The sequence below is a fragment of the Pongo pygmaeus genome, chromosome 5 (assembly GCF_028885625.2).
Source record: "Pongo pygmaeus isolate AG05252 chromosome 5, NHGRI_mPonPyg2-v2.0_pri, whole genome shotgun sequence".
NCBI lineage: Eukaryota > Metazoa > Chordata > Mammalia > Primates > Hominidae > Pongo > Pongo pygmaeus.
In genome coordinates this window covers 12,034,812-12,051,050 of record NC_072378.2, presented here as the reverse complement: position 1 = coordinate 12,051,050, position 16,239 = coordinate 12,034,812, and the positions used below count along the sequence as shown (strand labels likewise).

The window sequence follows — 16,239 nt, the reverse complement described above, 5'->3', positions numbered from 1 at the left end:
TCACTCAAAATTAAAATATTTCCAGTTAAAATATTTAAAGGTATCAAGACACATGAAAACAAATTTGCGCAAACCATATCTGAAGATAAATTATATTTCAAGTACCTTGCTTAAGTTGCTTTTCCACTTGCTTGAATAGACCAATAAATCTGACTTGGAATGGGTAGTTACTGCTTGACAATATAGTGATTTTCCAGTGTTCTGTTTTGAATTAAGGAGAGAAAGTGCAACTTTTGTGGGCAAACCGAGTGGATTTGGATTACTGGAGCTTACTGTCCAATCAGTATAGGCTGAAGTTTTCTGGTCCTTCTGAGGCAAATGCAACGACTTCTGCCTTAAGAGATAACACCATGTAAAGTTGGTTGTAGTTTTCAGGCTAGGGAAAGCCAGCTGCTGGGTGTCCTTGATGTTAAACAATGAAAGAGAGGTGACTGGCCGTTGACTTTGCTCTTGAATCTTCACTTTGTCACCTTGATTTTTAACCCCTGGAGACTTCCTTTCTTGGTTATTGTCTGTACATTTCAAAGGAGAAATATGAGTATTTTCTGAAGGGACAGGTGAACTTCGAACTGTAAGAGTTAATGATGTGGATGATTTGATGTTTTCAAATTCCTGCAATTCACTTATAGGTTCTATAACGACAAATTTAGAGCACCCTGTTGATGAATTATCAGCTGGTAAAACATTTGTCAAATTAACAGCCTCACTACTAATTTCAGGTTGAGAAAAAACATCCTTTTCCAACATCACACCGTCCAGGGGCTCTGTAGTACAAACCTGCCTCACTAAAATAGGCTTCTTCTGTTTACTAGCTTCATTAACTCTCGAACTCAAAGGCTCTAAAGGTCTCACGTCTGTTGCACAAACAGCTCCATTTTCATCTTTGGCCCGCTTCTGGTGCTTTTCCATGGCAATGTCTAAACTATTTGCTGGGGAAAGCATCCGTTTACTCGAAGCTGAAGATTCTTGTTGAGGGGAAAGTCGACCAACAGATATTTTCTGAGTTATGGGCAAGGATTCTGATAGAGAAGAATTTTGGCCCATCTTTAAAAAAACATTTTCATATAGAAATTCCTTCTCTGGGTTTGGCAAAGCATTCTGATGACCTTTTTGTAATGTTGGCACAGAATTTTGTTCTTCACTGATTGGCACTACACTATGATTAGTCTGGCAAACTGGCTGATTGGGCAGATCTTGGGTCACTAGTATTTGTGGCAGGGATGTGAGTGTAGCAAAACAGTAAGCAGGAACATTACTCTGCAGGCATACGGGCAGCATGAATGAGGATGGCACCTTCTGCACCTGACTTCCAAGGGGCCTGAGCTCTGGCGGTAGCAGAGGATGCGAATTAGACAGGCTATCAATTAATTTGGTTGGTAACGCTGCTGATGTCACACAATGATCTGTTCCAATTGGATCTGAAATAACTTGATTTGGCAAAGAATGCACAAGATTAGAAGAGCAAGATGGGCCTGAAGTGAAAACCTGACAATGCAATTGGTATTTGGGAGCAAAGCAATTCTCACTTTTAGAAGACCCAGATAAAACAGAATTTTTATCTGGTTTGCTACCCTGCGTAGACACTTGCAGAGATAGCTGTGTGCTCTGGTGGCTAGGGGGTGCATGGATTTGATTTAACAAATTGATATCACAGAGCTGCTGAACAGGAAAAATGTTGGTAGAGCTGGAGTTTGATGTTTCTGCCTGAAGATCCTTAACCTGAGTCTGAGAGTGCAAAGTATTTGCAGAAAACTCAGCTAAATATGTACTAGTGAGCTGAGGCCCCTGATATGGCACTGCATTCACACTGGGAAGAGCAATATTTTGGAAAGATGTTGGGTGTACAGGAGACAGATGACTATCTGGGGCTATGTTTAAAGATATTTGCCGTACCAGTGGGCCTCTCCTTCTTTCTAAGAGAGGCACGTGCCCAGTCACTCCCACTCGAGAAGGTGAAGATGGAGGCTGCAATTCAGTAAGTGGTGTTGTCTGGGGTGGGGTGATGCTTCCACAATCGAATGATTTGCTTCTGAGATCAGAGACCTCCATTGACGTTTGCGTGCAATTAATCTGTTCTGATGCAGTACGCCTCATTTCTCGGTGACTTCCAGGAACATTCAGCGTATTCAAGCCAGCTGGAATCATAAGAAACTCCGCTTTATTTAGAAAATCGATTTTGGGGGAAGCCTCCGTTTTAGAAACGTCCTCTATGTCTAAAGAGGCTGAGAAACTTGAAGTGTGAGATAAACTGCTCTCCCTACTTAGACTCCTGGAGAGAGTGGAATCAAAGCTCGATTCCGTTGAGGAATGTTCTATCTCAGCCAGACGGAGCCTTTTCTTTTTGGGTGGCAGTTTCTCTGTTGGCAATTTTGACAAGGTTTCACTACGCTGGGGCCAACTGAACTTCTCTGACTTTTCTTGATCATGGCATTGAGCTTCCAGGTCTCGATCTGGTTCTTCTGTGACCAAAATCTCTGGAACTTGGATGTTGTGCTGCCGGACAAGTCTTGAGGGCTGTCCTAACACATGTCGTTCACTTGGACTCTTTCTGGAGCTTTCCTGAAGTTCTCCTCTGAGAGCGTCTGATAGTGCAAGCTGGTGAGGATGAGACCCGTCCCGAGAAGGGTGACTTTCCTCTTGGGAGATTCCTATCACTTTCAGAGACCCGGACTTCCCCGTTCTATTCAGCTCCTGGAAAGAAACTGGGGAGGCTCTTTCAAAAGGCTCAGGCTTGTCGAATGAGTTGGGCCTGCTCAGGGAGTTGGTGTGCTGGATGACGGAGATTCCAGTTCCATGTCTCTGCAGTTCTATCTTGTCCTGGGCTGCTGAACTTATCTGCTGCTCCATGATGGTCGACAGCTTGGGATCCATGGTCTGCTCAGGGCCCCTGGCAACAAGGTGAATTTGGGAGTTTTGCAACTGTATATTTTTATGCTGCTGGTCACTTCTTATGGTAACATTATGTTTAGGCAAACTGGGATTACAGCCCAGAGCATTCTGAAACTGAAGGCCTTCAGAACTTTTTGGAGAAGTTCCACTTTCATTTTGCTGAAGTTCATCATCATCCCCAACACTTTTCATTTTCCTCCTTTTTCTTATCTGTGGCGTCTGTTCCCAGATGCCGGAGGACCCAGCAACTCTGTAGTGTAGAATCTGTGGCTGCGGACCGCCGGGCACAGGGCTGTGCTCAGGTTCTCTCATGGCTACCTTTGTTTTTGGTCCATGTAACTCAGAACAGTAAAATTTCTTATGATTTTCAAAATTTTCCAGTTTCCTATACCTGTTTCTACAAGTTTCACACTCAAACATTGTCCCTCGCCCTTGATGAGACTTCTTTTTTTCTATATGTGGTCCTTGTGCCAATGCCTTGCTCCGCGCTGACGTGGCTTCACCAGCAGCATGGCATCCTTGGTGGCTCTCATCCAGGGACTGTCCAGTACCAAGAACATGACTTTCATTTGCTGAAGAGTCTTCTATGGCTGCTTGTCTCACAAGTGTACGGGGATGCCCACTCTGGGGCACAGGAGTGTTAGGTCCTGGTACAAAGACATCGTCATAGAAAGCGCCAATTTTGTCATCAAATGACTGACTTCCTCTTAGTGGATGAGGAGGAGGTATTATATTTGCAGGTACTGCTGAATAACCTGTGGTCGGCATGGAATTACTTCTTGTGATAGGTAAACAGTCAAGTGAAGGTACAGACAGAAGAAACACTTGCTTTGATTTTTCAGTAGGGGTGAAAGGTGACTTCGGTATATCAGAGCTTGAACTTGTTCTCCGTCCCACTGGTTTTAAATCAAACTGGAAAGAATCTTTAAATATGTATGATTTGGGGGAATCAATGCTTCCTCGTCTTGACAGTGAGGTTCTCCGTGGCTTCACACTATCCAGTTGCTTGTCATCTACCAAAGCTTCATTGTCTGAGATAAGCTTCGATATTCGCTCCTCAAGTGTTTTTGTGGCCAAAGGTGGGCGCATCTGACCTGGTAAAAGCAATGCCTTTTCCCCTGTGGGCAAAGCAGAGGGTGTTGATGTGGTGACAAGAGCTGCAGAGGGTCCATTACTCCTTCCAGAGTCTTGTTCTGTGCTGGGTAACCTTCTGGTAAAGGGAGTTGGTGGACTCACTGTTTGATCGGCACTTTCAGAACGTGAAAAGTAACCAGAATCCGTACTTCCTAAACTTCGAGGACTCAGGAGCTTTCCTTGCTGCTCTTGGGAGTAATCGGTAGCCTGCTGCCTTTGTAGCTGGGCGTGTACCGTTCCTATGTGAGAGTCTTGCTTTCCTTCCAGTGGATTCATGTCACCTTTCTGGTGGGACTTCTCATTAGTCTCCAACCTGGAGATTCCACCCTGGGACATGTTGGCTGAAAGTGGCTGTACGTTTGTCACCTGAAGGTCCTTCTGCTTTTGTGCACTAGAAAGTTCAGGCTTGGGATCCACGGCCTTTGGACTGTCAGTTCTTAAGGGGGACACGGTGACATGGTGGACCACAACTTTCGGTAACTCTGTCACAGCTTGTGATTCTGCAGATTTGTCCTGTAGCAAAAAGTCACCTACCACATTTTCTGGATTGCTTGGCGTGAAGCTTGATTTTAGTAAAGTCTCAGCATTCGACATCCTCTTTATTATGTGCACAGGCTGCAGTTCCATGGCGCCCAGGTCATGCTGTCTCTCTTCAGTGGCGCCTTCCTCCTCGCTCTCCCCACTGTCTTCTACGTCTGAATGAATACTAAGTGCTTTGGGGGACTCGTGGGACAAGAACAAGCCACCAGCATCTGGTTGCAAGACAAGACCCAGTTTGATAGTATGTGCATGGGATTTCTTGTGCTTATACAGATTACTTTTAGTCTTAAATGAAAATCCACAAGTCACACAGGGATAGGGTCGCTCTCCAGTGTGGGAGCGAATATGCTTTAAAAGCACACTAGGCTTTGCACATGCTCTATTGCAATACTCACAAATATATTTTCCTTGTTTTTTCGGCTTCTGATCTTTCAGAAGAAGATTGCACATTTGCTCTACGCTTTGATTAACAACAGAGGCAACATGAGTTGAATTATAGATTGGCATGGGGGGCGACTGTGTAGAATTAGCTGGACTTATTGACAGAGGTGAAGCAGAATCCATTTGCTGGTTTTGAGGAGTAACCTGAGATCTACTGGAAGGTGAAGTTAGGCCTACAGATGATGTCACTGCTATATTATAAACCTGTTCAAGTTTGGCATTCTCTTGATTTTGCAGATTTGTCAGTGATCCTGTGAAACCTGAACACCGTGGAAGCTGTTGATTATGTTGGTTGGATTTGGGAACAAAGTGTTCATGTTGATGATACAAATGAGAAGCTGACTGCACTGCCCCTTGCTCATTCTTCTGAGCAGCAGACACATGGACTGTGTATGAGGTACAAGAAGACTGTGATTCAGCAACCAATTCCTGTGAAGTCTGATTTGGGGCATCCATTGAACTGTTTTTTAATTTGGAAGGGGAACGTGCAGCTTTATTTGGCCTCAGTTTTTCTGTCTTAATTGCACAAGATGAGCCCTTTTGTGACAAGGTGCTCAGTTCTGGCTCCATTGCTTTCAGTAAGACATCGAATGCGGTGTTTGTATAGGAGGGGGACGTAGTGCCACAATGAGAAGAGATGCATTCGCTATTGTCAGTCCTGGTTTTACTTGACAAGGAACTTGAGTCACATTGTTCATCGAGGTCACTGAATTTGGCCGGGTCAGCGCCTTCGGATCTCCATCTACGCAGTTCGGATGGATGCTGCAGAAACAAGGGCTTCTTTGGGGAGACAGATTCATCAGATTTTGTGGCTTCAGCAATTATTCCAGGTGTTTCTCCGTTTTGTTTGGTAAACTGCTTCCCATTTTTTACAGGAATATAATTCTGTTTCTTGTGAGACTCCAAAGCACTATGAAGAAGGGCGAAAGATGACTCTTCTGTATTTTGTTTATGTTTTGCCTGAAGAGGATTTCTCAGTGGGGATTTTGGTATTTTTTTCAGGTGATTCTCAGCTACGATCTTTTTGCGTTTCACACCTTTAAGGGATTCCGAAGTTCCTTTAACACCAGCCTGTAAGATTTCTGGTAAAAAAAAAAAAAAAAAAAAAAAAATTGGTAACATTGTACATACACCCACTATAATTTTTTGAAAATTAAGATTACTATCATAAGGACATTATGACAAGTGAAGAAAATAGTTTAAGGAAAGTCTATTTTTTAAATAAAACTGCACTTCTGCATTCTGGAAATTGAACAATGTTGCCAATCAAAATCTATTGAAACACTCATTCAGAGACCTAAGTGTGCATTTCTAGAATGCTTATGTTCCTTTCTTGAATAATCAACATCCTGGAACCAGATCTTTCAAAACTGAATTATCTTTCCCCTTTTCACTATCATACTTAAACAGTGCTCCATGGGGTTAAAGAAACTGGTAACTAACAAGAAGTTTTGAGCTTGTCTTACAGCACTGCAGATAAAGACACAGCTTGTTAGAACTCCCTCTGCTTGTTAACAAAACTGGTTGACTGGTTGAAGCTGGTTGGAACTAGTATGGCTGATTGGGATCTGCACAGAACAGACTTCTTGCCAGATGAGGGACTTTCTGACATCAAAGCCAGTATTTTCACCACAGGTTTCACACCAACTCCCTCCGAATTTGCAAAGGCAACCCATGAAGAAGCACGAAGAGACAACTGTGCCTGCTCAAGGGACTTTCCAAACCTCCCCTCCCTTTCCAACAATCATTAACCAATCCCAAAACCCCTCCTCCAGCATCTCCTCCTTTTATATACTGCTTTAAGCTGGTAAGGGAAGACAGAATTGAGCCCATCTCCTGCATGGCTGCCTTGCCATTAACCTTTCTCTCTATAAAAATCCAGTGATTCAGTGTTTGGCTTTTCATTGTGTGCAGACAAATGGACCTAGATTGGCTTGGTAGCAATACCTGAGGACTCTGTCTACACAAGTCTGAGAAGGCTGGCCAAAAAGAAGAAAATTCAACCCTTTAATGCTGAGTATTTGACTGTCTTATCTCATTAAAGTTCTTTTAAAACAAACTTTTCAGCAAATTTCTAAGTATGCAAAACTGATATTTTCATGAGAAAAGGGGCTGCTAATATAATTTCTAGAGCAGACCATAGTCAGGACAGCCATGAAGTATTGCTGATATAGCAATTATATCAATGAACAGAAAATTATGAAACTAAAATAATCCAGTTATTTGTGGTTTCTTACCAACAAAATTAAAAAGTCATAAGGTTGTAATGGGCCTTGGTTTAAAAAAAAATCACCATTTTAACTCAACAAAATATTCAATGGCTATGTTTCTTTGTCATTAGCAATAGGTAGGGCAGGTAGGCAGGTAGGGAGATAGGCAGAAAGAAGGTAAAACTTATTGCAAGAGAAATGAAATCACCTTAATTTCTAGTTGTGTTGGAAATAAATCAGTATTTAAGTGACAGTGCCCACAGTCTATCAACTACTGTATTTTTGAGCAACAATTACTTGCCATGATTTAGTTTGGTTTCCATTTGTTGGATTGTTGGGCATATGAACAAAAAATATTCAACTGTATATTACTCTATTTGTAGAAAGCCAACTACTTAATTCTCCACTATTTTCAAATAGCTGTTGCAATGTACATATTTGAAATTCATATTAGACCAAAATGTCTATACTGTAATAACTACTTATTGAGGATAAAATTTACATTAGAAATATTCTAGTAATATTGTGACATCAGTTTATACGCTCTCATATCATAGTTCAATGAAAAAAATGCATACTATTCCATTAAAGATATATTTACCCACCATAATAAAAAAAAAAAAGGGTGGTCTCATAACTAAAATATTTGAGCTAAAGAACAATAGAAAAAAGTATCAGTATTATTCACTTTTACAAAATGTTGAACAATCCACTCACTCATGAAATGATGTTTTCCCACTGGTTTTCCTTTATTAAGATGAATGTAAGAAAGTCAATGATGCACTTTTTGACTCTCATTAACTCTATCAGACAAGTAGGCAAAGTGAAAAATGATGCTCATCAACCTGGGCTGAGTAGTCTCTCTATCCACTTCCAAAAGCTAGATGTGGGTGTCATAAAGGTGAAAGCCAGTAGGCTATTAAAATAAATACAAAAACAGAGATGAGAAACCACTTGGATGAGAAGCTAGCAGAGCTGAAACACCATGGACTTAAAAATAATCTACCCATGTCAGGCCCCATCCAGGACCTATTCAACCAGTCTTGGACAGGGTAGGTATGCCTGTTTTGCTCTGCTTCACAAACATTTTAAGATAAACTTTTATTTTTAGATAAAGTTATGTTATTCAAAATTAAACAATGTCTTATACTCCAAAGAAAAATGCAAAAATTCAACCCAGAAATACTGTATGTGATTTAAACAACAACAACAAAAACTGTAACCTTGTACTTAAAATGACACTGAAGTTAAGATAAAGGAATTGTTAAACTTAAGATCCATATTTCTTTATAAGAGAAACTATTTCCTAAAAATCTACTGGGAGTTAAGAATTGGAAAAACAGGTATGTTAAACGAACTTTTGAACTACAAATTTTGACTTTAGATATAAACAGACTCCTCTCTCATTTGTCAAAGCTTGTAACACTTACATTTTATCTGTGTCATTGTTTATACTTAGTTCTCTATTTAATTTTAACACTTGACTGGTGCTATTCCCTTCAAAACTCTGCATACTCCTTTGTTTTCTGGCAATTTGGTTTACACCTCAGAAAACTTTTCTTCTATGATATCTTCATATACGTTTTCTGGTCAACTTTTTTTGGAATAAAGTTCTTTTTTTTAGGGACATCAATTATGTTTTTTCTGGATCACCCTAATGATAATTTAAATTGCCTTCCTCTCTTCAGGTTTTTACCTTTTGTTTTCTCTACAATTTTATAAAGCTGTTCTCTTATGTTGATAACTGAATTGTCACACCATTAAGTTCTTTACTGTTTCATATTTATTCATTAGTTTTGGACTGATAGTATTTTGTTCTCATTTTATTCCCTTAGTTCCATATTTCCCATTTCATCTCATTTTATTGTCTCATATTAAGTTTGAGCTCTTGCTTAAATACATTTATGATCTTTAGTTCTGCACTTAGAAACACTTGTGTTTCTGGAGTAATATTTTCTTTAAGGCAGAATTTGGGCCTGTCTTCCACATTCTCAAGGCTCTTCTACTGCCTGAGATCATGGGGAATGGTGATCTCACTCAGCACTCAGCTGAGAACATACTCCTGACAGTCTTTTTTGAGTTGTGTTCATTCTTCTGCATTTTGTTGGATCTTCTTTAACAGGTTCACTGTCCTTGTTCAAGGGATAAAGCCCACTCTACCACTGGTGCTTGGGAGGGGAGGAGGTAGTGAGATGACCCTGGACCTTGGATCAGTCTAAATTCAAGGACATTTTTTTTTATTGTAAGGAGGGGAGAGGCTAGTGGAGGGGATGAGAGAGATGCAAACAGAAGGACGATGGCAGGCATATGTGAGAAGAATACTGCACTATCATTTTAGAGGTGGAAGTGAAAGCAAAGTGCCTGCCTCTCCATAGATTTTTCACTCTCCACCCCTTGATTCTCAAGACCTGGGGCTGAACAGCTCAGAATGGGCAGCTAAACCATCAGGCTAGGAATTATAGACAAATACCTTCTCTTGAGAACCAAGGCCCGACAGTGGAAGGCAGCAGACCCTTGGGTTTTCAGAGAATGAAATACCTGGAATAGTTTTTTAAACTTACCCTCATCTTGATTAATTTTAAATATATCTATTAAAGAGTGACCGGAGTTATTTTCTCTTGTCCTCTTATCTATAGAAAAGAGCACAGTCATAAAACCTTGTGGCTATATCTACAACATAGTCAAGAGGATGCACAGACCATAGTGCTTCAAAGCAGAAATAAAATTGGTATGAAGAGAAGGAGGAGACAGCTGTTCACCATTAGCACTTGTGCTTTTCCATCATTTTCAAGGCAATTTGTTGGTAAGGTGAATTAAATATAAAATACATTAGAGGAAACAAAGAGAAAGACCAAGCAGTGGAAGGCAGCCCAAGGATTCACATGGAGCCTATGCAACGTGATCACTCCCACCAACCCCACCAACCAGTGACCCCCGCGAGCCTCAGCCTCAGAGGAAGTACACTGGTTTCTATTCACCACCCTGATTCCAGAAATGCTGTCATTTTGTATGTTTGTTTTTACCATTACTAAGTTTGGACATACTTGGTGTACACCAGCATTGAAACACAACCCTTTCTCCTTACACAGGGAGAACGTACAGTCAGATTGGGAAGGGAAGAGAAAGATTCAAAATAGGAGTCAGGTGGCCACTGAAAACTGTATTCTCCCAGTTGTCAGTGTGCTACTGGTAATGACTGAAAATCAGGCAGAAACTCGGAGATATCAACACATCAAAAATCCAAACACGACTTCATATAACAGATACAAAGCACACTCAGGAGAGGGACCAAAATCAGCAGCACTGCCCCTGTCAGACCACTGACCTGGGCTTCGAAAGAAAAGCCAGCACTCTTCATCAGTTAGGGAGTCAAGAACAGCTTAGAAAGACCACAGGGGCCACTTCGTTTAAAAAAAAAAAAAAAAAAAAGAATAGTTGGGGAAGTATAAGTTAAGATTCCTGGGTTCTACGTGAAGTCACTGACACTTTATTTTCCAAGGCACAAATCTATTTATTAGGGCTTCTATGTTTCTTTGAAGAAGAGCACCAACGAGTTTGAAATATCACTGTCAGCTGTTTTTCAGGATTACTTCTAGAGAGTAACAGATTAAAAGCAAACAGATTAAAAGGCTCAAGAGTGCATCTTAGTTGCCAATAAGGTGTGGTAAAGAATATTCTTATGGTAAGTAGTAGGGATGATAAACCACAACTCAGAGTGTCTTTAAAATCCTGTCTTGATTGAAGGTGAACCTCCAAATAAATCTCTTTTCAGATTTACTCAGAGACATGTCAGCTGAAAAACTTCAGATCTCTTTTGGGCCTTAGGAACACAAGTAGTAGCTGTTTTCTAACAATTGAGATCATGCTTGGCCAGGTCAAGAGATCAGACCGGGAGACCATTCAGAAGGCTTTTTTCAGTAGTTTGTGCAAGAGTTAAAATGCTACCCTGAACTCAGGCAGTGACAGTGGGCCTCTTATCTGATTCAAAATAAGAAAGCCTGAGAAAGGTTTGCCAAAGATTCTGCTGAGGTTTCTCGTCTGAGCACTGAGCTAGTTTGGAAGAGAAAAAATCCATTCACTTTCCATTCCACTCAATCTCAAACTCAATATACATGCATAGAATTGTAAACTGTAGCTGGAAATTCAGGACAAGAGATTTTCAATAGGAAAATGGTTAGGCTAATTATGGCATAGCCACTTAACGTAACATTATACATCCATTTAAAATAATTACAAAGATTACATAGCAATATGAAAATTATGATACATTAAGTATACGTGCACATTCTTTTTTTTCCTCTAGAGAGAGGTCTGGGCTAGAGGCACAGATCTGGGAATATGCAGTGAGAGCTGTTTTTGTAAAAGGACATAAATGATAAGCCAAAGAGAATATGCTGTGGAGAGGGGAGGTCTGACATGAGAAGGATGGGTAATCCCTACACTTAGGGGTGAGCTAGAAACAAAAAGAAACAAGGGGAAATCAGAAAGATGAGACAAAACATGTGATAGATAGTGAAATGGCCAGGAAGTGGGGGTTTAGAAACTTTTAAAAAGGAAGATGTGGCCAATAATGTTGAATATCACATTCAGATACACAGATGAAAATTAACAAGAGGTCCCTGGGCTTGGTGGTCACTAGGACTAGGAAGACATCATTATCTCTGAAAGCAGTGTCAGTGGGTTCTGGAGGTAAAATCCCTATCATACACCAGTAAGGAGTGAGGGAGGGCATGAGGACGCACAGGGCCCGCAAATACAGGCGCTCTCCTGGGGATATGACTGTAAAGTAAAAGAGAAAGACAAGATGTCAGAGTCAGAGGAAAGGAGGGCAAGGGCAGGCTTACTTAGGATATGGGAGGGTTGAGTGTGATTATAAACAGGTAGTGAAAGTTGGCAGAGAGAACCAGACTAAAGATACAAGACAGAAAAATTAAATAAAACAAATTAAAAAATTAATTAAACAAATTAAACAAATAATGTGTGGTAAACAGGTATACTCAAGAAGCTACCACATAGATGTGGGAACAACTGATGAAGATGGAGGTAAGGAAATGCCTGGGAGAAGTTTCATGGCAGCAGCACATCTGACTAGAGCCTACAGTGACAGGCAGAGAGGGCCAAGTACTTTCCAGTTAGGGAACAGCATGAACAAGGTGAGCAGGAAAATGCATAAGACTCACCTAAGAGCAGGAAGCCAACCTTGTTGTTCATCTATTAGTAGAGTGAGAGATAGGATGGAAAAGGTATTCTAGAACCAGGTTACTCTAGGCCTTGAACACAAAGCAGAAGAGACTGGAATTCACTTAGCAAGAAAAAGGAAGCTACATTCAGATCATCCCCAAGTTCTTCCCATTCCTCATGCAATGTAATTCAGCATCTTAACATAGCCAAAAGACCGCAGGGTCATCTGACTCACAACTCTCCAACCTCCCTCTACACCATTTCCCTGACTCACTCCGCTTCAGCCTGCGGTAAACTTTCTCCTCCTCGAACTGGCGCATCTCGTTGCTGCCCCTGGGATTTGTATTTGCCATCTCCTCAGCGTGAAAAGCCCTCCCTACACCCAACTCTTAAGATGACAGGGTCATTTTCAACCTTCAACTCACCGCGCCAGTGCTCCCTCCGGGCTGTTCCTCCACTCTACCTAAGGTCGGTGTCCCTGTCCTGCCCACCCCGCCCTTCTTCAATTCTTTCCTCTTTACAGTCATAATCTAGAATGCCCTGTTTGCCTGTTTACATGTGTATCTTCTGCCTTTGAATTAGGATGGGCTGAGGGAGTCCACACTCACTCACAGGCTCTTTAACATGGGCCCGCACCAGGTGCTCACATGAGGGGCAGGATATGAGGCCAGAGAAGTGCCCCGAGCGTGTAAGCAGAGTGGACAGGCATGAAGCCAACCCTCCCTGAGAGCTTCCTCCCTCTAAGCAAAGCCTTGGGCTTTAAGCTGATAGGGAAAGGGCAGCAGATGTCACCACAGGGACAGACACAAACACCCTGCAGCCGGGAGAAGAACAGAGGAGGACACCCTCTACCCCAGGGGAGGCAGGAAACTGTCCTGAGACCAAAATCCCACACCAATAAAATTTCAGTCCCTTGCCATGGGGGAGGGGCTGGAAACACAGGGACCGCCAAGACTGAGGCTGGACCAGGAGACGGAGTGACCCTCCCCTCCCCACCCCATCCAGAAGCCCAGCCCTGTGGGGTAAGCAGCAGCAGCCCACTGCTAGGGGGGCGGTGAGGAGGTGGGCAGGGACTCCCCCAGCCCATGGCACAGGAGGCTGCAAGCTGAGCAGGGGCACTAGCACTGAGAAAAGCCCCCAGAGTCCCAGTCCCCGCCATAAGCACAAGGAACTGGCAGGAAAAGGAAGAATAAACAGGGTAGTAGAAATACATGAAAAAAATTATGGTCAAGAATTTTCCCCAAATAACGAAAACAACAAACCATACATCCAAAAAGCCTAAATAACCCGTAACTAGGATGATTAAGAATATGATACGAAAGAATAAGCATAAAGAATAAAAAAAAACTGAGAAAAAGAAGAAAAGGGAGCAAGAGAATTTAGACAATATATTCAAACTGCTGAAAACCAAAGATAAAGAGAAAATCCTGAAAGCAGCCAGAGGGTAGAAAAACATTACACACAGAGAATAAAAGATAAAAATTAAAGCAGACTTCTCAACAGAAACCATGGTGTGATATTTTCACACTACTGAAAGAAAAAAAAAATTGTCCAACCCAGAATTTCATATTGAGAAATAATTTAGCTTTCAAAAATGAAGGCCATAGAAAGATTTTTTTTCAGAAAAACAAAAGCTGAGAGAATTCATTGTCTTCAGGCCTATACTGAAATGTTAAAACTTAAATGTGGATCTATACATATAAATTGAAGAGCTCTGAAAATGACAATAATAAAATTCTAAAAAGAACTTTAAGAATTTTATCACTTCAAAATTTCACCAGTTTAAAAGATAATACAGTGTAAAGTTGTATTGTCCAATATGGCAGCATGGCAGGTGAAATAATGGCCCTGTAAAATGGCCACACCCCAACCTCTGGAACCTGTAAATGTTTCTGAGTGTGGCAAAGGGGACGCTGCAAATGTGATAAGGTTATGTATTTTGAGATGGGGAGATTATCCTCGGTTATTGCAGGACTCTTTCAAATTTAATTGCACAATCCCATAACAATGGAGAATCTCTTCTGGCTGAAGTCAGAGGTATTGAACAACCAAAGAGGCAGGAGACAGACAGGAAATGAGACCTGACCTGCGACTGCTGGCTTTCAAGATGGAGAAAGAGAGCTCCCATCCAAAGAACATGGTGGCCTCTAAAAGCTGGGAATGGACTTCAGCTGACAGCTCACAAGAACATGATGACTACAGCTACAGGACTAAATTCTGCCAGTAAACCGAATAAGCGGGAAAACAGACTTTCCCCTGGAGCCTCCAGAAGACAGACCTGCTGACATCATCATTACAGCCAGGTCCTGTGTCAGGCTTCTGACCTACAGAACCACAAGACAGTAAGTACCGTGTCAACTGCTAAGTTTGTAGCAATTTGTTACGCAGCAAAAGAAAATGAATACAGGTATACCTTGTTTTGTTGAGCTTCACAGATGCTGTGCTTTTTACATTAAGGGTTTGTGGCAGCTCTGCATGGAGCAAGTCTATCTTGGCACCATTTCTCCAAACATATGCACTCACTTCTGGTGTGTAACATATTTTTCCTAATTCTTGCAATATTTCAAACTTTTGCATTATTATTATATCTGTCACGGTGATCTTTGATCAGTGATCTTTGTTTTTACTGTTGTAATTGTTTTGGGGCTGCATTAATTGTGCCCATGTAACACAGTGAACTTAATAAATGTTGTGTGTGTGTTCTCACTGCTCCATCAACCAGCCATTCCCCAGTCTCTCTGCCTCTCCTTGGACCTGCCTATTACCCAAGACACAACAATGTTAAAATTATGCCAGTTAATAAGCCTACAAGGGCCTCTAAGTGTTCAAGTGAAAGGAAGAGTTGCATGTCTCTAGCTTTAAGCCAAAAGCTAGAAATGATTAAGCTTACTGAAGAAGGCATGTTGAAAGCTGAGATAGGCTGAAGGCTAGGATGCTTGTGCCAGTAAGCCAAGTTGTGAATGCAAAGGAAAAGTTATTGAAGGAAATTAAAAGTGCTACTCCAGAGAACACCTGAACGACAAGAAATCACAACAGGCTTATTGCTGATATGAAGAAAATTTTAGTGGTTTGGACAGAAGATGAAACCAGCTACAGCATCCCTTAAGCCAAAGCCTAATCCAGAGAAAGGCCCTAACTCTCTTCAATGCTATGAAGGCTGACACAAGTGAGGAAGCTGCAGAAGAAAGGCTGACAGCTAGCAGAGGTTGGCTCAAGAGATTTAAGGAAAGAGGCCATCTCCATGACATAAAAGGGCAAGGTGAAGCAGCAGGTGTTAATGTAGAAGCTGCAGCAAGTTATCCAGAAGATTTCGCTAAGATAACTGAAGAAGGTGGCTACAGAAAACAACAGATTTTCTATGTAAATAAATCAGCCTTCTATTAGAAGAAGATGCCATCCAGGGCTTTCATACTAGAGAGAAGTCAATGCCTGGCTTCAAAGCTTCAAAAGACAGGCTGACTCTCTTGCTAAGGGCTAATACATCTGGTGGCTTTAAGTTGAAGCAAATGCTCATCTACTATTCTGAAAATCCATAAGACCCTTAAGAATCATGCTAAATCTACTCTGCCTGTGCTGTACAGATGGAACAACAAAGCCTGGATGACAGCACATCTGTTTATAGCACGGTTTACTGAATATTTTAAGCCCAATATTGAGTGACTACTCAGAAAAAAAAGATTTCTTTTAGAATATCACTGCTCACTGATAATAAACTTTGTCATTCAAGAGATCTGATGGAGATGTATAAGAAGACGAATGTTGTTTTCATGCCTGGTAATACAATGTCCATTTTTCAGCCCACGGATCAAGGAGTAATTTTTACTTTCAAGGCTTACTATTTAAG

The 16,239-nt window shown here is 41.4% G+C and overlaps 1 protein-coding gene across 6 annotated transcripts in view; it reads right to left on the bottom strand.

Annotated features, from left to right (window-relative positions):
* Positions 1-16,239, bottom strand: part of HIVEP1 (HIVEP zinc finger 1) — a 164,021-nt gene that overhangs the window by 39,126 nt on the left and 108,656 nt on the right. For all 6 annotated transcript variants that reach the window (XM_063665802.1, XM_054490511.2, XM_054490512.2 and 3 more), the window contains one exon: positions 106-6,086. In XM_063665802.1, coding sequence (XP_063521872.1) covers positions 106-6,086 — 5,981 coding nt within the window. The remainder of the gene's footprint in view (positions 1-105; positions 6,087-16,239) is intronic.